Raw genomic sequence first — 21951 nt, forward strand, 5'->3', positions numbered from 1 at the left:
AAAGTATTACAGCAATAGTTAGGTAATGGGCCCCACGTTTTTATTTTAGTCTAATATGACCGGGACCACCTACGTAGGTTTATTTCAGATATGGGGTATCATAATATGATCCCACTGTAATTGTAGTGGGAGAGAGTGAAAGAGTTTTTCTGATTTAAAAACCGTTTCTTTTAATCCTAGTCTTTTAGTTCCGGGATATTTTTAGGGTTCCGTGCCCAAAGGGCAAAACGGGACCCTATTGTTTTCGCTCCTCTGTCCGTCCGTCTGTCACCAGGCTGAATCTCTTGAACCGTGATAATTAGAGAATTGAAATTTTTACAGATGATGTATTTCTGTTGCCGCTATAATAACAAATACTGAAAACTAGAATAACATAAATATTTTGGGGGCTCCCATTCAACAAACGTGTTTTTTTTGCTCATTTTTGCTCTGGTACGGAACCCTTCGAGCGCGAGTCCGACTCGCAGTTGGCCGGTTTTTTTCGAACCATCTATTAGTAAACTTATAATTTATCATTTATAATTTACACATAATTTCTTTTTTAAGTGCTAGAGATAGAGATAGACATTCTTAAAACGAGTGTGAATTAAGATTAAATCTCCAACTAAATAGAAGCAACAACTCCGGTGAATTGGTATATCTAAGGAGTTACTATTTTCTAACCGTTTACATTGTTTTTTTTTTATCTATTTTGGTCGTATGGTACCTACAAAATATTTTATTATTGAAATTGTGTTGTAATGGAAGGTATTAGATAAATGACTTATTAGTCATTCATCTCTACGGACTGTCATATTTCCAATAATAGGAAAGCGAAGAACCCTTTTTAATTTTCTTCCTTTTATAGCCTTATACCTTACTCAAATAAAACAAAAACGTTTATAAACAAAAACGGCTTTATTGAATTTATATTTACATAGGAACAAAAAAAATATGTGCATCACACTGGATGTAGGTTGAGTCGAAGGTGCGCTTAGATGATGATCTGAAACAAATAAAATTACCATTGAGTACAAGCTGACACATTATACTTGCTTAGTAAATTACAAGGAAATAGAAGGACAAAGATTGGACATCAAAAATTCTTACGTGACCAAAACAAATATAGAACTAGAATTTATTGCCTCTTTACCCTACGTAGTTCTTTAAATATATGTTACTTTATTTATTAATCAGTAGGAGGTACAAAAAATACCTGAGCCCTGTGCTCCAAGAAGCAAGCTGTCAACAGCGCAGCCCTCTCACATCCAGCGGCACCATCACTCACAGACTTGTCATTCACTGAAACAATTAGATATTGAAGTTAGTTCCAAGTGTTTTTTATCTATAGGTACATATAAAAATAAGGGATTATTTGGTCATGCCATCACACGTGAACGGCTGAACGGTGTAAGCTGAAAATGAGAGGGGAGGGAGCATAGCTTAAACCCAGAAGAAGGACAGGATAGTATGTGTCACCATGCTGCTAAGGGAAACAGATACTAGTAATATAATTTAGGTTATTGAAAATAAGCATGACTAACTTACCTGAAGCGCATGTCTTGCCAACTTCAGCGATTCTGGCGTACTCGTCTTCATCGGTCACGAACTTCTGCAGCTTGGTCTTAGCGTTGGCGACGTCGTATTCACCGTTGTCGTTGAACTGTAATAGGACATTAATATACTGGTCATCTACATTGATAGATATTCTTTATAAAGTACACCAACTTATGTATTCTTGATCTTAGAAATAATTAGAGTCGGAGACATAATGGGCGGTCTTATCGCTAAGAGCTCTCTTCCAGACAACCTTAGCACCGGATTTACGGCACAATTTTCTTTGTACAAATAAATGTTACAGTTATAAATAACCTGACCTATCACCACCACTATACTATAATTGATTCCTATTATAGAGTTATTTGTATCATTACCACTTCTAATTGAACTTCTAACCATTGACAATATAAAAGTTGTAAAGAAATAGTAATAGAAAAAACATACAATTCCAGTTTTCTTGTAAACGCAGCTCTGGAAGCAGGGGTTGATACCCTCAGCGCTGTGTGAAGCCTTAGCAGCTTTCAGTTGTTCCAGGGTGACGCCGTTCTCTTTCGCACAATCCACTATTAGAGGGTACACGGCCGCACGGATAGCTGCCTTTTCTAGTGCATTGGACTAGAAAAGAAAAATTAGTTTGATTTTTATTTATCCATCATTAAAATTATCCATCAATCCAGAGACAGAAACAGATGGAAGAATATCATACGTTCGAAGGTGATGGACACAGGGTCACGACCCTCAGCATTGAGGAATTACAATGCAAGGAGGAGGAGAAGGATCATTAAAATGTTATGATGATGAAAAAAAAATATATTCCTGAAAATACTTACGCGAACTTCGCAGAAGCTCACAGCCAAAACGCACAAAACAAAACAAGTGAACTTCGACATGTTACTATGTAGGTACTATTAAACTTTGTACTCTTGTACAGGAGGATGATAATAATATTGATCTCTTGGTCCTTCGAAGCCTGAACTGTGTATGCAAATAATCATTACCCGCCACCTATATATATATGAAAATCTTGTAATTTGATCAAAGTACAAAAGCAGGAAACAGAAAAACTCAACTCGTGAGGACAAAGGTCATAATTCGTATGTTAATAATTGTTCCAAACGTGTAGAGCGTTTACGAACAATTTAGTAGTTTTTGCGTATAACGTTATTTATATTAAATTAGTCAAAATTTATTAAATGGTTTTTCCTAAGTGTACTATTTGCGTCACTAGTCTAATGATGTGATCTAAATGTTCAGTGTGACGTTTGTATAACAGGGAATAATTCGAAATATATGGATAACTTCAATGTTCTATCACTTACCTCTTTTTAAGAAAAAAGTTCGATATATTGTTATAGATACAGACATTAACTTTTCACGATCTAGCAATTTGCATCGCGAAGATCTTATCACAAAAAAAATGTTATTGATGAGTACATCCACAGATATAATGACCAAAACTAAATATCATATAGATGTTATCAGATGATTTGCAATGATACCAACTTCCAATACGATGATGGGGATGATCATTAAAATCACATTATAAGTGCAGCTATAAAAACATCCCCAACACTTCAATTTGGTACTACGAAATCAGCTGTTGATGCGGATTCTTTTGATCCAAATATATCCTGTCTTTGAACTTTCGCTACATCCAAACTATGTACCATAATACCTATGATTCATCTAAACATCACAATGACAAGTAAACAATGTTTTACTCTGCTAGTTCCATAAAAAAATATTAAAAATTGTTATACAAACAAACATTTGGAAATTCGATAAAACGGAAAATTGTCGTATAGGCCATTCAACCTACGAAGTGCTTGACACGTGAATCTGACTCACACGTGTAATACTTCTTTGGAGTGTGACCCTTTGCTCACATATTATGCCAGTATCATTATTCCAGCCCTTTTTGATTTCCAGATTTTCGGAAGGTAGGTACGTTAAACTGTAGGTCCCGGCTGTCATTTAACATCCTTGGCAGTCAGAAGCCAGTAAGTCTTACCTGTCAACTTAAAAAACAAAATACACAAATAATTTATTCCTAACCTATACCATCACAAAGTCCACTTTTAGAACTGCCTTAAATTACTCGCTTAATAATATGTTTGTTCCCTCATCAACGTGCTAGGGGAAACCCTGCATAGTTAAAAGGATTGGCTCAAGGTTCAGAAAATCATAATAGTATAAAGTCCAACAGCTATCGTCTAAGAAAACTAATAATAGCAAAACGTTCGAGGGAAATCCAACATGTTATAATTACTCGAATACAAAGTCCATGTTTTGAGCTTCAAGCAAAAACTTTAATAAGTGACTCAATCTCGATCATATGATTAGCATACAGTGAACTAACCCATTTTTTATGGTGGCATAAACTTTGGTGTTCAAAGCTCCTCAGTAAGCTTATTTAAAAAACTGTTCAGGAATCACTGTCGTTAACACTTTTAATTAAATAAATCTTTTTAAGTTTTAAAATGTTCTCAGCGTTTATTATTTCTAATCGTCATTTTTTAAGGTGATAATGGCTATCAAAAAATACGTCAGGGTCCTCAGGGAATTATGGAGCTAAATATGTTTTTAGTTACAGTCGTCAGTCCAGGGACATGCAGAATTACGCGATGCATAAATGCATTTTTGCCCGATACTCATACATGATCATTGTGCCCAAAATCTTCTTCCTCCTTAAAATAACAATACGAGATTTGGACTCATGAATATTTCACTGTGTGTTTTACAATTAAATCACTCAAAGCATGTACCAAGGTACCTAATGCTGTAGAAAAAACAATAGAACCCACATAATTGCATTGTTTATGCGTTACAAAGTCTAAAGTGCGGGAAAAGATATTATCAATGCACTCTGATATGCTAGATTTTCCGGTTTTAGTTGCTAACTATGATTGCTATGATGATTCATAACTTGGTCTAGGTATTTGAAAAAACAACGGTTTAGATACATATGCCTGATCAATTCAATATAGGTAGACATTTCCTGATGGTATACTTGGACTACTCTCTGATAGCAACTGATTTTCATAATGTTGTACTTTTGCGGTGAATTTCAATAACTAACATTTGCATTACATTTGCGTATTAAAAAGATCAATTTTGCCTAATCTCTAGTAAGCTAATCAACACACATGACATGTACCTGGGTAATAGAAATAAGAAAATAAATACAAAACTATAATTGTTTCGATCGGTCCCTAAATACGTGTTCCAAACTGCAATGGCTAAGTCAGCTTCAACAAATAGTTACTCGAATATGCCTCATGTCATTGTTGAACGGAAACTTGTTCATTGTTAGCATTTGTATTGTAATGAAGATGTAATTGATTTGTCTCCGTATCGAAGGTCTGTCTGCTTTACAGGATATTGGGTTTGCTTGCATTCCTTTGTTTTAGTATAAAACCCACCAAACGTCTTGGAAGTCATCACATTTTCAAGTTGAATTTCATTGTGAATTATCCCTTAATATTTTACAAAATGTTTGCTCAGACTCTTGTGTCTTTCGCTGTCTTGGCTCTGTTCAAAAGCGCATTAGTAAGAAATTGTTTGCCTACTAATATTTTAAAGCTGAAGAGTTTGTTAGTTTGCTTGAACGTGCTAAGCTCAGGAATTACTAAACGGGTTTGGAAATTCATTTCAGTTTTTTAAAGGCCATTTACCGAAGAGAGCTTTTTATTTGGGTGCGCGGAGTAGTTTCACGGAGCGCGGGTGACACCGTTGATAGAAGCGAATTTATGACAAAAGAATTCACATTTAAAAAGCAGAAAAGTAAAACATCTTCTTAATCCTTTGTTTTCAGGCCATCAGTGATGACCTAAAAAGTCAAATACAAACCAAGTTTCTGACTGTGGGTGCCGAATGTTTGAAAGATCATCCTATCTCAATTGACGACGTGGCATCTTTCAAGAGCAAAGTATTTCCTGAAGGTGAAAATGCTGGTTGTTTCACTGCTTGCATTTTCAACAAACTTGGTCTGGTAAGTTGAAAAACTGAATAAAGTTGTAACTAATTAGATTTAGATGCATTCGTGTTAGTTTCAATTGAATGATCAAACAGAAACAAAGTGCGGGACACTTGAAGCCGGTATATAAAGAGATATATAAACCCCGTATGACAAATAGTCATAGAAATTATCAAGAAAGTACTATTGTTTCTAATATACCTAATTATCTTATGAAAATTACAGAACCAAAGTCTCTTTCAGGGTGTAATCTCTATGTTTTTATTTATATTTATACTTCTTTCAGATCGACGATGAAGGAAAATTGTCTCACCTAACAGCCTTGGAAAATGCTAAGAAAGTATTTGAAGACGAGGAAGAAATTAAAAACATTGAAGCTTTTCTGACCACCTGTGCCGCCGGTAAGTCAAATCGCTATACGGCTTCATTTGAGGCATTAACTTACGAAAATGAAAACGCAGTAACATAATTAATTACTTATTTATTTACAGTAAATGACGAAGAAGTCTCAGATGGGGAAAAGGGTTGCGATCGCGCTAAGCTGGCTTACAACTGCTTTATCAAGAATATTGAACAGGTATATAGAACATTATATGTTGTTACCTACTGTGGCATTTTGTTTGTGCATAACTGCCTTACTCTTAGGCCTTCACTTCTAACGCTCCATATTGTTATTTTATTGTGCATTTTGAACTAAACAAATTATTTACCCTAAAATCTTAATAATATTATAATTTTCTCTTGCAGCTCGGATTTGACATTGACTTTTAAGAAAAGGTGAGATGCAAGGGGTGCTGTTCAGATTGTAAATTAAGGCATATTACTCCTGAAAGCTGTAAACTTCATATTTTATAATTATTTTAGAACGAATTGCGGACTTATTGTTAGATTTATTTAAATGTATATTTCATTATTAAAGTTATTATTCAAATAATATTGTTGTATTCTTTAGTACTATACGCTTCCTTCTTAGCGAGTATTGATTATTGACTTTTAAACGCTGGATCTTTATACAGATTCTAACTTAAAAATATAAATTACAAAATATTCATAGGGTTATTATCATCATTAATTATTTGACTGATATTTTATTTATCCACACAAGACACTTTTTCAAAAGGGGACGCACCATACACTTTGCAACAGTACCTAGGTATAGCAAGATGATTAGGATATTTACGTACCTAATATTACCTTTTATCGGTCCAACCTTGACCAATTCTTTTCAACAGTCACAATTCGATCTAAACTTAATAAGACACGTTGGATGGAACACAATTGTCTATAAATAGACGCAATCCTGAACTAATTTATTGTAGTTCTTCTCAGAATAATTGAAATAAAAAGTTTACTGTCAACTACTTAAGTTCTCGAAGATGACTCATCAAACAACTTGTAAAAAAGAAATTAAATTTGCGAACAGTACCTATATGTTCTAGATTACATAACATTTTTTCTCGCAAATGCACACAAAAAATACAAGATGTGTGTGAAGTAGGTAGCAATTATAGTTATCTAAAAACAACTTTTTTGGTTTCTCCAGGTTTTTGGACTTTTTACGCAGGTTTTTAGGCAAATTGCCTTAACATCTCTTAGCAACCAGAACGGGTAATTATGGTTTTTGAGTTTATCTCAAAGTAAATGAAATCTCATTTTTTCTAGTAAGCGAAATAGTTAAAAGCGAGTCATAGATACAGTTGCGTAATATTTGGTATGTGTAAAAGAAATTGTCTACCATTTGTATGTTACTTGGCAATTGCTATTTTCGTTTACCAATAAAACTTTGACCTGCAATAATAACATGAATAACTAGCTGTTTCCCGCATCTCGAGGAAATAACTTACCATACCTATCCGGATAAAATATAGGAAAGGGATAGTGAAGCTTCTCAACATTGAAAATATTTTTAATCGGTTCAATAGTTTTATTGCCTTTAGGGTACAAACAAATAAAAATCCTCTTTATGATATTTGTATAGAAATATAAAACTGCAGTCGAGTATGGCGCTAGTGCAAACCGGCTATAACAGGTTTAAATAAAAATTTATTTATAACTAGCTTTCCGCCCACGGCTTCGCCCGCGTGGAATTCGGTTATATCTAAACCACGAACAAAACTAAACTAACCTAACCTAACCTATCGAAAAAACAATAACTACTTTAGATATCTACCTAGAAAAAAAGCACTAAACTAACTAAACCTAACTATTATACAGCTACTGCTTAAAACCTAAAATCTATAAAATACACAATTCAATGTAAAATGATAGGAACCAAAAAAAGCGAAAATCAGTGAATAAAGATAAAACAGCAAGTAAATGAGACGAAAAGTGCACCGAATAAGTGTATGAGTGTTAGACACTGCTTCCAGAGCGAGTACAAAAAAAATATTATTTCAAAACACCTTTTTTTTTAGCGACGTAAAATCATCAAATGACCCCTCCCGCTGTGGGTTAGCAGCGGTGAGGGAGTGTCAGACTCTTACTAACTAAAATCGTCGTGTTCCGTCCTAGGCCTTTTATATACCAGGGCCGCGGTATTTCTTTCGAACAACCCGCAGCCCCGGCTGGCCCCACTGATTTCAAAACACCGCGATACAGAAAAGCACAACGCCATCTATCGAGCTATCGGGAAGCTCGCGATTGAACAATGAGCTACAGGTTAAAGCGCGAGATATCATTGCACTTCTTACGTATCTTAAAAAAAACAACGTCACCACGTTTCAAAAAGCTATCATTCCACTTCTTACGTATTTTAAAAACACATCGTTACCACGTTTTAAACGACACACAGCGCCATCTACAATCCATCCATCAAGCAAACAATATTTTTGTTTTCCCTCGGGAATATCTATTTTTTTCGGGATAAAAAGTACCCTATTATTTAATCCGGACTTCTAACTTTACGTCTGCAAAATTTCAAAGCAATCGGATCAGTAGTTACGGCGTGAAAGCGGAACAAACAAACAAACAAACAAACAAACTCACTTTCCGATTTATAATATTAGTAAGGATGCGCTCTTTAAAATGTTGCACATTCATCGTGACTAGGGGGAAACTGCAATGGCCTTCAAATACTCTTATTATTTATATTTTATTGTAACAATAACTAGTATCAATTTCCGATAGATCTTGTATAGATTGGTTGGACAATCATCTAAAATGTGCATGTCTGCTCTTCATTTAATATAGAAAAATTGAGACAAGGCGAAGCGAATAAAGAGCTCCCTACAACCCTTAATATTCTTATACATTTTTATTTTTTTCATTTACATACATAATAGATATCAATCAATATAGGTATAAACGACCATGAACTATAATAAATAAATATATTCTCAAACCACAAACCTTCATACTATTAATTATCCAAGTTGATACAAACAAGGCAAGACTGCCAAATAAAAAAAAAACTGGTTCGTTTCAAACGATTTAATTTTAGCTCTTAGCAACAAGTTATAAATAAAACATAGATGAACAAACTTCTAACTGCCTTCGAATGTTCTCGAAATGATGTTTCATCAGAAATCAAAATCGAAGCCGAACTGAAAAAATCACAAAAACAAGAATCAAATCACTGGATTGGTCTTCCAGAAAAAAATGCAAAAACATTGTCAGTCTAGTAAGAAACTAGAACCTGTTTTGGTTGCAAAAACGATAGGCACTTAAGTTCAATGTTTTTGAAAAGCTGTGTTGTATGTCCATTTTCAAGGACATAACTCAATTCTGTGTATTCCCAAGCTTAGTTAAAGTGTAAAGCTGGTAACTAAATTGTGGAGGATTTTAAAATATAAATCAAAGAATTACTTAATATTGCAGCGGATGAAGGGAGTATGGGCATTCATTAAAGTCGTTTAAAATTAAATACTTACTTTAGGAGCATTTTCTACAAAACATCCAAACGCAAGCTTGGCTCTGTCACAGCCTTTTTGTCCGTCACCTGTTTTTTGTTGATTTACTGTGAACAGAATTTAATAAAATTATTTGATAAGTTCATACAAATTCAAAGCATTAGAAAAGTGTTAGAAGAGGTACTAATTGAAGAGTAATTGGCAGAAAGATAAGTACCTATAGTATTATTTATACAAGTTATTGCCAACATTATGCAATTTTATGATATACCTACCTACATAACGCTGTTAAGAATTTATTTGTTATTTATAATAATTAATAGCAGAAATATGTGACATTGAATTGAAAACATTGTCATAAATTAATGATTTACAACTATGTCGCATGCTGACTAGTGACTGTTTTATTGAAACTGCCTAGTGATAATTAAATCTGCTCTGCTATACATTTCCTTCATTTAATTTTTAAGCATCCAGGTCTTTCATGAGCCTGTGAAGGATACTTTTAAATATTACATCATCAAAATTAACTTATAATGAGTACACTCATTGGTGTTACTATTCAAAACCGACTTTTAAACAAGTTTTATTTATGCGTTAGGTACTTGCCTGAGGAACATTTATTCATAATTTCATCAACGTTCTTCAGATGTTCTTCATTTCCATGGAACACCTTCATGGCGTTTTCCCGTGCCTTAGCTGGTGATATCATTCCCATATCGTCCATCTAAAAGTATAAGTCTATTAGGATCCAAAAACACAGAATAATATCACTGAACTATTTTAATATAGGTACTGAACTATTGCAATCCTTGATGCTTTGATAACAGTGTCTCTGGTGTAAACAACGTCAGCCTTTTCATCAACCTATTTACTGGCACAGGCTTCTCATACAGAGAAGAAATCACCACCAACGCTTCTTCAGAGCGGATTGTCGATACCAGTCAAGTAGTGTATTAATATTACAACTAAAACTAGAAGTTTGCAGCTCTAAAATACTGTTAGGCTTAGGTTAGAAGTGGATGTATATTAAAGTTAAGTTACACTTTGAGGATTCTTACCACTCCAACCTTCTTGAACAGACACGCGGCGAAACATTTAGCATCGTTCCCATTGGGCATCATTTTGTTTTTAAACGCCCTAATATCGGATAGTGATAGAGGATGATCCTTTATGCATTTTATACCAACGCTTACCAACTCTTTCTGTATGCCAGACTTTTGTGCGTCCGAGATTGCCTGAAAGAAATTATATGTTAGGGCACAGAAAACAAAATTTAAAAAAAAAAAATAGAACATAAATTAATTGTGAAATTACTTACAGATACTTGTTTAATTATAAACCAAAACAACATAACGTATGCGATACGAATTATATCTATTGATGTATGCATTTTGAGGTTTGAATAAACTAAACTCTTTTATATGTAAACTTTTACAGGATTACTTTTGTATAGTTAGGCACTATTAGATTCAGCAATTATTGCACGCTCTTCAATAAATACACAACGACTTTAATCACCTAAAATGTGATAAAAGAACCCAAATCCAAACTCCAATGACTATTTCAAACTATTTCCCTTATTTATACCAAATAGATACAAATCCATGATGAAACAGCCGAATTTTATGAATGACTATTTTGGCAAGCCCCAACCTTCGATTTAGTACGGAAGTCCGCCCTAAGGTTTGAACAATTGATAGTATGGCCGAGCTAGATCTGATTTTACTGTGAGACCAATTGGATAATTGATCACTGGTTACTAGTACTTACTTCATTTGTTACTGTATTGTGGTCATTGACAATCCTACAAGTATTAAGGATTTACAAATATAAAATATATCTTGTAATAACATCGCATCTTCCTAAACGGCTACACATGCAAGTATTTGTAGGTATAAACCGTTTTATTTATGTCGTATAAAGATATTTTTTTCCAAATTGAAATTAAATATTGATACTTAAAAGTTCTAGGTTGCTGCATCAATCAAAGTCTATGTGGTCATCACCTAATCAAATCGTAAAAATCTATCGATAATTATCACAACACGTTAATCGTTTAGTAAATTAAAATCTTGTGTTTTATCTGCATACCCATAAGTGGATATTTCAGGCGTATTCGATGAAAAGAAAAAATCTGTAATGGCATATAATAATGTATTAATAGGAAGTTACATAATAGGTAAGGATACTAATTCTGCTAGACGGTCGATACGGCTCTACTGTGTAAGTCTGGCTGAAAATAATTTACAAAATTAGTTTAAAAAACCCTAAAAAAATTATTAAACTGGAAGTTATTTTTCGCACGTTAGTTAGTAGAATAAAAGTAGTGCTTGCTTATAATCAGTCTATAAATTGTGCACTTTACATTCGTTTTGATTTAATTTTCCTGCATAGCTATACTTACGACAACAATTATAACAGTGGTTACACCGTTTCTTCAACTACTTCTCTTTCATATCTTGCATACAACGGAATAGGACATCTGCTCTCTTCATCTTAGCTTCTTCATCGCTACCACTATTGTCTCCCTTAGCTGCAAATAAAACATGTTTTACTACATCTCCTTCTTTTTCTTCAATAGTATCAACATTTATAAATAACATAGGTTTACCATCAAAACACCTATCCAATTCGTCTAAGAATTTCTGAGCATCATCTTTATCTCCCGGGTAATCTGACTCCTCCATTGCTTTATGTAATCCTTTGCCATCGTACTTTCCTTCTTTATCCAACTGAAAATATAACATGCATGTTTTGTTGATTTGCCTATTATTATTTATGGAAATTAAAATTATTGAAATAATGTTAAATCATCACTTAAAGATCTGCGTAAACCCTTAGGTACATTTGAATGTCATGTATACAGCAATTTACAGAACATAGTCTGATAGTCATTGTTTCTTTTCCCGAAACTTAAAAAAAATAACATATTTCCGTACTTCTCTAGATTTATTTGGTGTTTCGGTATATCTGTTATTGCATCAACCTACTTTATTCCTGTTGATATTAAGGGATTCATCTTATATGAGTAAATACAGCACCGTCCCTCACAATTCTCCATCACATTTCGTACTTACAACTCCCATCTGCGTCATCAAGCAAGCTTTAAAACAGGGGTCCATGTCTGAGCCATCCTCCTTGTATTTCTCGAAGTCATCGTTATCAAGTCCACATTCAGAGCCACAGTTCTGTGCGAGGGGTGCTATCGCTGTAATGATGGCTGCTTTGTCTTCCTCACTGATACACTGGAAAATAATTATTATGGATGTTACTTTATCATATAACATAAGTTTTTTTCGTTGTTACTTAAGACATATTCCGTCTTACCACAAAAACTTTTAAACGTCAGTTTAACACTTATCTAAAAAAAAAACAGATTATGACGTTGAACTAAGGTCCATTTTGCAGCCACACTTTTTATAGACAAGTGTTTGACACATGTTTAAGTTTTTGTAGTAAGACCAATTATTTCGTCAAAAAGTTTGACTTATTAAAACAGACAACTGACTATATCGTTTCAAAATATTATATGTCTTTGTTCCGACTGAAATGAATCAAGTATTTGTTTTTCTGATTTTTCTTTTCGATCCCCGTTTCAAGAGTTTGCGTTTATTTTTATGCACATTACCAAATAAATCATCACTCAATAGGTTTATCAAAAATACTTACACTGGCACTCCAAATATTGACAGCCATTACGGCTGAATAAAGGAACACAACACTAAATTTGCACATTTTTAAATGTAAGTATGTAAATACTGAAAAACAATTCAGCATAAAGCTTCAGGCACCGTTTTTATATATGTTTAGTTTACGTGAGGAACGTCATATAGGTAATATGTGGGCGGGTATGTAATTTCATGGTGAGATTATTACCTTTTTAATATTTTTTATATTAACAACAATAGAGGACAATGTTAGTGTGTCAAGTTCGAACCTGTGTATTTTAATAGCGATTTTGTACACTGCACAAACTATTTCTATAAAATAGATAGATAGCTGTTCTACTGTTCTTACAAAGTGCGTTTTCTTATTAGCCTAAAAATGCTGATTTAATTAACCTAATTTTTTGGTTTAGTATACATGCTACTAGTACAAGTTCCTACGCTTACTATAAGTACTTTTTCTTTACTTTTATTTTTTATAATGTGTGTGACGCTTTCTATACCTAAGTCATTTATGCGTGATTACGGAAAATTCATTTCATATTTTCCTTATCCAGAATATTTATTTACATAACAAATATCAACAAGGAACCCTGATTTTGAAATAAAAAAAACAAGCTAATAACGTGCATCAATACAATACATAGCGATCATTTGCGACTTCCTCTCTCCATTATGTTCAGTCACAATGGAGCATTGCCACGCTAATTATTAATTCGTAATAACACATTTGAAACATTCAACACGACTAAATAAATACATAAATCACGTGTTAGAGACTGTTTTTATTAATAATGTTTCGATATTGAAGCTTCGTCGTATTTCATGTAGCCTTTATGTAGAAATGATGGGTCACTTTTTGGAAAAAGATTTGTCGCTTAAATAGTGATGCTTGTTTGCCAATTAGAAAGTTAAGGCTAACAGCATTGGGCTCTTAGGGCTTATAGGCAACCAATTTTAATAATGTAAGTAACACATGAGATCCCTCATCTATTCCTCTTAGAACTGTCATCCCATGATTAATGGAAAGACTCTAGCATTAGGTTACCCCGTTAGAACCTTTGAAATAAATAGGTACGAAATTATAGACACCATTTTTGATGTGTCTTTTTTATGGTTAGGTTTTTATATTTATTATTATTTACAATGACTCTTTTCTTTGTTCTTATTACGTAAGCACGTATATGTGTAATCATATTATACTATCTTATGAAAATTAATAAAACATGTGTTTTTTTCTGCAATTTTTGTAAGACACAGAAAGAAGGCACGCAGTAAAGATTACAGGTTGTCGATGTTGGTCTGTTGTTACATTAATTGCAAGGTGCACGCAGTGTTTGTGCATCTGAGAGAAACGTGACTGCATTTATTTGTACCTTCACGTGTACTATATTGTTTGGTACTATTCGAATGCTATGAAATAACATACCCTCACTATTTGAAATACTTCAAACCATTTTGGTTGATCTTCTCTGGAGTATGGGGGAGAAAACGGAACCGTTGTTGGTCAGGTTTTTCTTGTTTTTTGTTTTACATTTTAATGATGAAATTGAGAATGGAAATAAAAACAAAATAAATATCGGTTTTGCAGTTGATCTTCAATCCTTTATTTCAATAAAAATGTAATTCTAAATAGATCATTCTTCAAGCGAGTGCACTGTGCAAAGTATTTCAAAGGCGATTATGTCATTTTCATTCGCTCATCTGAAAATAAGACATAAATCAAATAATAAGAAAACATTAATCAAAAATTGACTATTTCTCGTATGAGTAAAACTTACTTTCTTCTTGAGCTCCGTCAAACAATCGAACAGTAGCTTAGCTCTGTCGCAACCTTTATCGCCATCACTCACGTCTTCATCATTTACTGAAATTATCATATACTTATTAATTAACACTGTTTATAAGCTGTGTGCTATGTTTATTAGCAATTCACCTGATTGAACATATTCACCTAACAGTTACCTAAATTGTCGAGATTACATATACAATTTTAAACGTTGTCAGTTGTATCTGCCTTGAGACTCTGAGATTAAGCGAAAAGAGGATTTAAGAAAAAAAACTGGGTCATTATGATCTTGCTACTTTCTCACTCTTTTCTTAAGCACAAATTCAAATAATAATATTCTTACTTACTTTTAACACATTCTCCTGCACCAGCTTCAAGGAACTTAATAGCTGACTCGCTTGTGATGTGTTCTTTGGCAAACGACATGCTCTTTTCCGCATCAAACTTGCCAGCATCGTCGAACTGAAATGCATTAACCATTCAGCAATTGTGATATATTTCAGGAAGTACTTTTACTCTTACGCTAGCCCATTTTTTGGAAGAGCAATTAAGCAACTATAAATTCAATAGTTGGATCTAATTAAGTGCATCTATCTACCTTGAATCAATCGAAGTATAAGCTCGTAGAAATTTTTAAGGATAAAAATGTACTATGTTCAGGGCATATGGGATATAGCAAAGATAGAATCAGAACGATTATTTGTTTCTAATAAAACTATACTACAGTTCTATAAAACTGTTTTCTAAGAACACTTACGAATCCAGTTTTCTTCAAGAAGCAGCTCATGAAACAAGGATCGATGTCCTCAGCGCTGCCCTTCTTCTTCGCTTCCTCGAACATCTCTTCTGTCATCCCGTATTCCTCTGCGCATTCCACTACGAAGGGATGCAAAGCCTCCTTAATACTCAACTCTTCTTCTGGAGAGAGAGCCTAAAAGGTTTATTAAAAGTTTATGACTGTTTTAATAAGCAGTTTTTATTTTAAGACTTTCTATTGCAATTATGTTCTTGAAGCGTTACAACATTTAAAAAAGATTACTCTTTGGCAATACTTAATATTAATTTAATGTTCTATCATCTCTCTTTACTTGTGACGATGAAAACGAAGTTCTTGTGTTCGTTATATTAACAGAAACTTATCACTTACACAAATGTTCTCCATACAAAATAACAAAACGACGAAAGACAAGACGCCAAATCGAGACATTTTTGAAAATATAAGTTTTTCTTAGGACAGCACAGTCCTGCACTGATTTTTAATATTTGTATGAATATAATGTGTCAACTGCGTCATTTATATATAAAATGTTCTTAAAGACTTAGCAAGATAATTACGACAATTTTGTAATTAAAAACTATTTCACACCCTACTCAGGGCACATATTTTATAAATACCATGATGATATTCTCATTTTATGTTTTAAAAATACATACATTAACATCATAAAAATGCTGTTCTAAAAGGCAAAAATAGAGTTCGGCAAACGGTGAATTATTTTGACGGCATCACCCCGACACGATACTAATTCTTAAAAAATATAGCAGATAAAACAATACACCATTGTACGTAATGGCAATATCAATATGTGATGACTAGATCTATATGTATACGATAATATATGATCCTGAAATCCTGCTAGATTTTAGACAGAGAATTGACTAAACAGTCAGTAATGTAATTTATTTTAAAATACATATGTAATATTAGCATTGAAGCAGTAGATTATCATTATTATTTATTAATCAAGCATCGACATTGGATGGTCGGAATATAACATTTTTACTTCCATAGTCTTGTTTAGTGATATAAAAAAAAACTCAAAAGTTTTATCTGAATTGTTTGGATACCAAGAAGGTGAGTGTAAGTAGCAGAAGTGTAGAGTGTAGACAGTTCCATTGATCCGAAACAATTGAAGGTCTCATCTCCCTCCCTGATTATTAAAATAAATATTTGAATATCAGCAGAACCACATCCAAATAATGTTATAGATACCTATGTATAGTCTATTATGTCCATCTTTTACGACCATTTAAACCAAACTACACGAGATATTGCAATTATTCCGTAGTTCCTGTTAATTCCACTGAATGCTCACATAAGATCGCGATAACAATGAGATGTCATCAATCTTGATTGTACCGACATTTTAAGTGCACTAAGTCGTATAAAACTATTTGTGTTATGCACAGTGATAATAAAAAACATAATAAATGCCGTAATTAAAGCTAGGGCGCTTGATATTTGTGTGTATTGTCAAGTTCGAAGTGGCCTGCTTGTAGCACCAGCCTTTCAAGTATGAGTTTGGATAGTGTCCTGATGACTGAATAAATATTGAGTAAAATAACTCGCATTGTAATACTTTATTTAAAACCTGAAATCGACAACCCGCTCATTCCTTCTCTGGATTAGACCTGTGCCCTGTAGTGGGTATAAAAATAAAGTAGATGACGCTGTGATGTGATCGTGTACATCGGTATATTTCAGTGTCAGATCTCATTTATAACCAATCGAATTTATACATTAAAACTTCATCGCCTCTCCGTCCACTCAGTAGTATTCCTAAGCAGATAAATTTTATTGGTTGTTTCAAAACTTCTCCGCTATGGTGTGGTCTGGGCTTTTGGCTATGTTTTATCCAGATGCTCGAAGTAGTTCCTTCGCGACGAGAAATAGCGGGAACAGGTACCATCTACTAAACATAACTTCATAACCGACAAATACAGCTCGATAATCAGCACCCTAATTAGATCATATCTTTGCATCGCCAATCTTTCCTTACCGCCCGCTGTAAATAAGCATGCACCCACTTAACTGCCGGCTTTGCTTATAATAACACATGATAGGTCTGCAGTCGGTATTTAGCCGTACATAGGAAACATGACTTTGCATTCAGCATACTAAGTTAGACCGACGGATTATCCCCTATTGTTTAATTGTTCTTGTCTATAATGTCAATGCTGGATACTTTGTTTGTGTCAGAAGTGGTCTGGTTGGAATGATTTTAACTGTGAATCAATGAGTAGGTATCCATACTGATAGGCATGGAACTGGGTAACTTTTTTGTAAATTGGTATGCAGGTGTCATTTCCAGAATCAGACTACAATTATAATACTTATACATGCTCATGATTTTGAGCAACACTTTTCCAAAGGTCATAGGTTGTGTTGAGAGCAGGATTGTTTTACGGAAAATCCCTAACAAAAATAACGGTCGTATATATAACTATTGAAGGTTTTTTACATAAACATTAGTTGGTCAAAGTCCAAACCTTTGCGGTTTAACCCTGACTAATCAACATTAGATTATACTTCGACTATTCAAAGGTCAATGCTGAAATGAATATCAGTGTTCTATCTGAATTGATTTGTTTGTTTGGGTAGAAGTATTATAGTGCTGGTATTTTTGTACGGGTAAAGATTAATTATTTTCATGATGAGACCTACGTCTTACTTGTGCTTTTGAGCTAACTTAAACTTTCATTGAGTCAAGCAGGGTAATTGAATAGATAGTAAGTAGTGCTTTTCTTTCAACTTCTTATTCGACACGAATTACTAAGAGAACTTGGTAAAGTTTGGACTGGCGCTCTAGAAATAGGTATTCGCTATTGGTATTCGTAATTTTTTTCATTACCGTGGCTAACTTTGACCATGACTTAGAAAAAGAAATGTCACATTACTACTGAAGTAAGACACGTGTAAGAGATCAGATTCAACTACATAATAGAACTGACCAAAGTCCATTCTAACAAACCCAGACCCTCGTGACTACATACAAAACAAACTTGGCCTTGATTTTAACCACAAATAAACAACTATATAAAAATAATTCTTAGAAACCGATTTGATTGGCATAACCGATTATCTAATAGTTGTAACTATACTATTTATAAGTAAGTTGTTACTATGATTCAGTTCGAAAAAGGTTTATGTTATGATATGTGTTACGGCATTATAAACCTTATGTGTAGGACTAAAAGTGCCAAATTGCAGTGATGTGGTTTAACATGGTCTTTTGGACTTTCCCTAGCAGGGGATTCACAGCTTACTTTATTGGTCAATTTATTCTGTAACTAATGGAACTATTTTTCAAATAAAACACATTCAATTGCTAGAGTAATATAATCCAAAATCACGCAAATATAAAATCTTCTGGTTTGAAATCGTACATGCATTTCGCTGTCCAATACGATGCTTCGCAGATGTCCTTGTATTTCTTTTCTGAAAAATCACAAAGGAGAGAGTTACTACTACATATTTTATTTTTACTAAACAAACCATTAGACCTACAAAAGGAAAGCAGTCTGTTACCTAATAAATCCTCTACAATAAGCGTAAAACTATGTCACCTACGTATTTTTTTCTGGATTGGTCTTTGTTATTACGATGAAATAGAAGGAATTCATTATGATTCTACTTACGAACGTCTTTGCACTTCTCGACGGCAGCCTTCGCGGATTCCTTCAGATCAGGCGGATACATGAGATCGATCTGTTTGATCGACGCGTCATAGTTCAACTTATTGTTCTTTACCTGCAATGAGTAATTCACACGTTAAAGAAACGCTCTATTTATGAGATGGGATGATGAATTACGTGTTGTACTGAAGTGCAAAGAATGTTCACCTCGTGCTCTATTGATTCCGCTTAGGATTAACAATTTTGAATACCGGTCATCAAAATGGAGCACGATATTAAAAGGCGACTTTGCACTGTTGTATAACAAATCACTATTAATTTTACCGTATTTTTGATTACAGTAACATAATACATCCCGTTTTGTATATATGTATTTTACTCACCACATTTGTCATTTCAAAGATGCAAGCTATGTAACACATTACTTTCTTATCTTCTACGAATTTTCCTTTATCTATACTTCCTATTTGGTCTGAAAAAGAAAAGTATGGATACTTTAACGAAACTTAATAATTCAAACTGGCAAATCTTAACTACAAGGACTAAGGACTCTTTCAGCAGTAGCTAAAAGAACGGATCTATTGCAAAATTATTTTATCATAGGTTTACTAATAGATAAATGATGTCATATACCTTCAGTCACCTGATTTTTGTTCATACAGTTTTTCTTTAACATCTTTCCCGAATTTTTTAATTGTTGCCTAGACATCTGTAAGAAACGTTATTCACTTATCACAAATGTCAACACTATTATTTTCTCTTTCTTATATATTTTGAAGATAGTACTTACGGCATCACTTCCTTGTGCCAGAAACAAAGCAATAATCAACAAACACAATCTTTTTCGATCCATCATGGCACTGTTTTTTTAGTCCCTTACAAAATTGAACTGTTTACTCAAGATCAGCTTGGAACCATATATATGAAGGCCTTAAGTTCTGATTACAGGTCACGCAGTATTATTGAGTGCAAGCTCGTGTATCATTACTTCTTATGCAAATACATGCATTATCTAATTAGGCCCAATTATGAAGTTAGCATTTGTTCGCGACAAAGGGTAAGCAAATGGTCTATAATAGTGATAAATCGTGGACACTGATACAATCTGTCAACAACTTAGCTGCTTATATAGAGGGTTCAAAATGTAGAAATAATAAGCCTTTTTGCAACATTAAAGTAATGGCAAAAAATAAACATCTTTCGAGTTTAGACATAACATCATGCTGAAAGAAAAAAACTACAGTTTTTTTTTTATTTCTGACCAGTTAAAAGTTTAAATCGTGTAAGCTATACCTATCAAAAATAAATTATAAATATACATATGAGTTCTGCAAACACCTAATTAATTATTATATGTATTAGTTTTGATGGTATATTATCGCCTGGTCAAAGAGAAACTAAACTTTTCCTACTTTGGTTTGCGGGTGGTGTCATCAAACGCCAACTTTAATACATACTCATTTATTTGTTAGCACACAAATTAAAGGAGAAAATAATGTGAAATAATAAATAAATAATCATGTACGCTTCAAGGAAACATGAAATTGGGAGGGTCGAACTCGTAAATGCATTTTGCCGTCCAATAAGATACTTCACAGACATCTTTGTATTTTTTCACTGAAATATATAAAGATAAGAATAAGTTTTCGTAACGGACAGTATTTTTTTTAATCCTGTTCTACTTTAGGGAATGATCTACCAAAATAGAACGAGAATCTAAACTGATATTATAAATGAGAAAAAATATTGACTATTTCAACTCTAAAATCTCCCAACTAGTGAACTGATTTCAAAAATTCTTTCACTGTAGGGAAACCACACTATTATGTATACAGGGGTGATCGAGGAAGTATTGCTTAAGAAAAATATATGTACTAAGTACCTAGGTAATCATAAAACTTACCAACTGGTCTGCAGTGTTCTATAGCCGCTTTCATCGGAGCCTTCATTTCGTTTGGAAACATCATTTCTACTTGTTTGATCATCATGTCGTGGTTTACAGTGTTACCTTTGATCTAAAAGCAATACTTGTATTAATTTATTTTTATCTATATTTATAAAAGAAAGTCGTGTTAGTTATACATTTTATAACTCAAGAATGGCTGAATGGTTTAAACTGAAAATAAGAGGGGAAATAGCTTTGACACGGGAGAAGGACTTAGGATGGTTTTTGTCACCATCCGGCTACGGGAAGCAGTTAACTCGAGCCGTGGGTGAAACCGCGGGAGGAAAGCTAGTTTTGAAAAAGAAATATCAATTCCATTGCTACTTTTGCATTGACACTTACGGTTTGTCCCATTTTGTAGACGCAAGCTATGTAACACATGAACGGTTTCTCTTCTATGAATTTTCCTTTGTCCACGTCTTTCACTTGATCTGTAACATTGAAAGAAATATATTTATATACTACTGATATTATTTATATTTTAAACTTAATTATTTTTACTGTGTATAATTTACCTTCAGTGACATCATTTTTCGCCATACACGTCTTTTTGATCAATTTTCCAGAGTTTTTAATTTGTTCTCTCGTCATCTATAAATGAAGACAATCAACATATTTACTTATTTTAATTAGCAAATAAATATATCACAAATTCTAGCTAAAATATAAACTTACCGCGCTAACAAACGACGAGCTTAATGTTACAAATAAAATGAAGGAACAAATAAAAATATTACTGAAGTACACCATATTGAACAGGAATCGGCTAC

The 21951-nt window shown here is 33.4% G+C and overlaps 6 protein-coding genes across 6 annotated transcripts; 1 reads left to right on the forward strand and 5 right to left on the reverse strand.

The window, feature by feature from the left end:
- Positions 1–878: 878 nt before the first annotated feature.
- On the reverse strand, positions 879–2496 carry LOC110379361 (uncharacterized). The gene is made up of 5 exons (XM_049844446.2): positions 2370–2496; positions 1984–2154; positions 1528–1642; positions 1196–1281; positions 879–985 (listed from the first exon to the last, which is right to left on the reverse strand). Exons 1-5 carry the CDS (start codon positions 2427–2429, stop codon positions 974–976), a joined length of 444 nt encoding a protein of 147 aa, XP_049700403.2. The 5' UTR covers positions 2430–2496; the 3' UTR covers positions 879–973.
- A 2462-nt stretch (positions 2497–4958) lies between these two features.
- Positions 4959–6286, forward strand: LOC110379338 (general odorant-binding protein 69a). The gene is made up of 5 exons (XM_064038655.1): positions 4959–5088; positions 5354–5530; positions 5802–5916; positions 6007–6092; positions 6263–6286. Exons 1-5 carry the CDS (start codon positions 5032–5034, stop codon positions 6284–6286), a joined length of 459 nt encoding a protein of 152 aa, XP_063894725.1. The 5' UTR covers positions 4959–5031.
- A 2651-nt stretch (positions 6287–8937) lies between these two features.
- Positions 8938–10756, reverse strand: LOC110379337 (general odorant-binding protein 69a). The gene is made up of 5 exons (XM_049844738.2): positions 10685–10756; positions 10425–10601; positions 9973–10090; positions 9385–9470; positions 8938–9057 (listed from the first exon to the last, which is right to left on the reverse strand). Exons 1-5 carry the CDS (start codon positions 10754–10756, stop codon positions 9034–9036), a joined length of 477 nt encoding a protein of 158 aa, XP_049700695.2. The 3' UTR covers positions 8938–9033.
- A 743-nt stretch (positions 10757–11499) lies between these two features.
- On the reverse strand, positions 11500–13190 carry LOC110379348 (uncharacterized). The gene is made up of 5 exons (XM_049844442.2): positions 13036–13190; positions 12444–12611; positions 11978–12098; positions 11771–11899; positions 11500–11599 (listed from the first exon to the last, which is right to left on the reverse strand). The coding sequence occupies exons 1-4, from the start codon at positions 13141–13143 to the stop codon at positions 11808–11810; spliced, it is 489 nt and encodes a 162-aa protein (XP_049700399.1). The 5' UTR covers positions 13144–13190; the 3' UTR covers positions 11500–11599; positions 11771–11807.
- A 1518-nt stretch (positions 13191–14708) lies between these two features.
- LOC110378743 (uncharacterized) lies at positions 14709–16087 on the reverse strand. The gene is made up of 5 exons (XM_049844444.2): positions 15968–16087; positions 15578–15751; positions 15168–15282; positions 14813–14898; positions 14709–14735 (listed from the first exon to the last, which is right to left on the reverse strand). Exons 1-5 carry the CDS (start codon positions 16025–16027, stop codon positions 14724–14726), a joined length of 447 nt encoding a protein of 148 aa, XP_049700401.2. The 5' UTR covers positions 16028–16087; the 3' UTR covers positions 14709–14723.
- Positions 16088–18925: 2838 nt separating this feature from the next.
- Positions 18926–21937, reverse strand: LOC110378750 (uncharacterized). Its single transcript, XM_064038656.1, has 10 exons — positions 21857–21937; positions 21697–21772; positions 21524–21612; positions 21140–21251; positions 20768–20853; positions 20027–20098; positions 19870–19945; positions 19620–19708; positions 19240–19351; positions 18926–19039 (listed from the first exon to the last, which is right to left on the reverse strand). The coding sequence occupies exons 1-10, from the start codon at positions 21929–21931 to the stop codon at positions 18951–18953; spliced, it is 876 nt and encodes a 291-aa protein (XP_063894726.1). The 5' UTR covers positions 21932–21937; the 3' UTR covers positions 18926–18950.
- Positions 21938–21951: the final 14 nt, after the last annotated feature.

This window comes from Helicoverpa armigera, chromosome 16 (assembly GCF_030705265.1).
Source record: "Helicoverpa armigera isolate CAAS_96S chromosome 16, ASM3070526v1, whole genome shotgun sequence".
In the NCBI taxonomy this organism is placed as follows: domain Eukaryota; kingdom Metazoa; phylum Arthropoda; class Insecta; order Lepidoptera; family Noctuidae; genus Helicoverpa; species Helicoverpa armigera.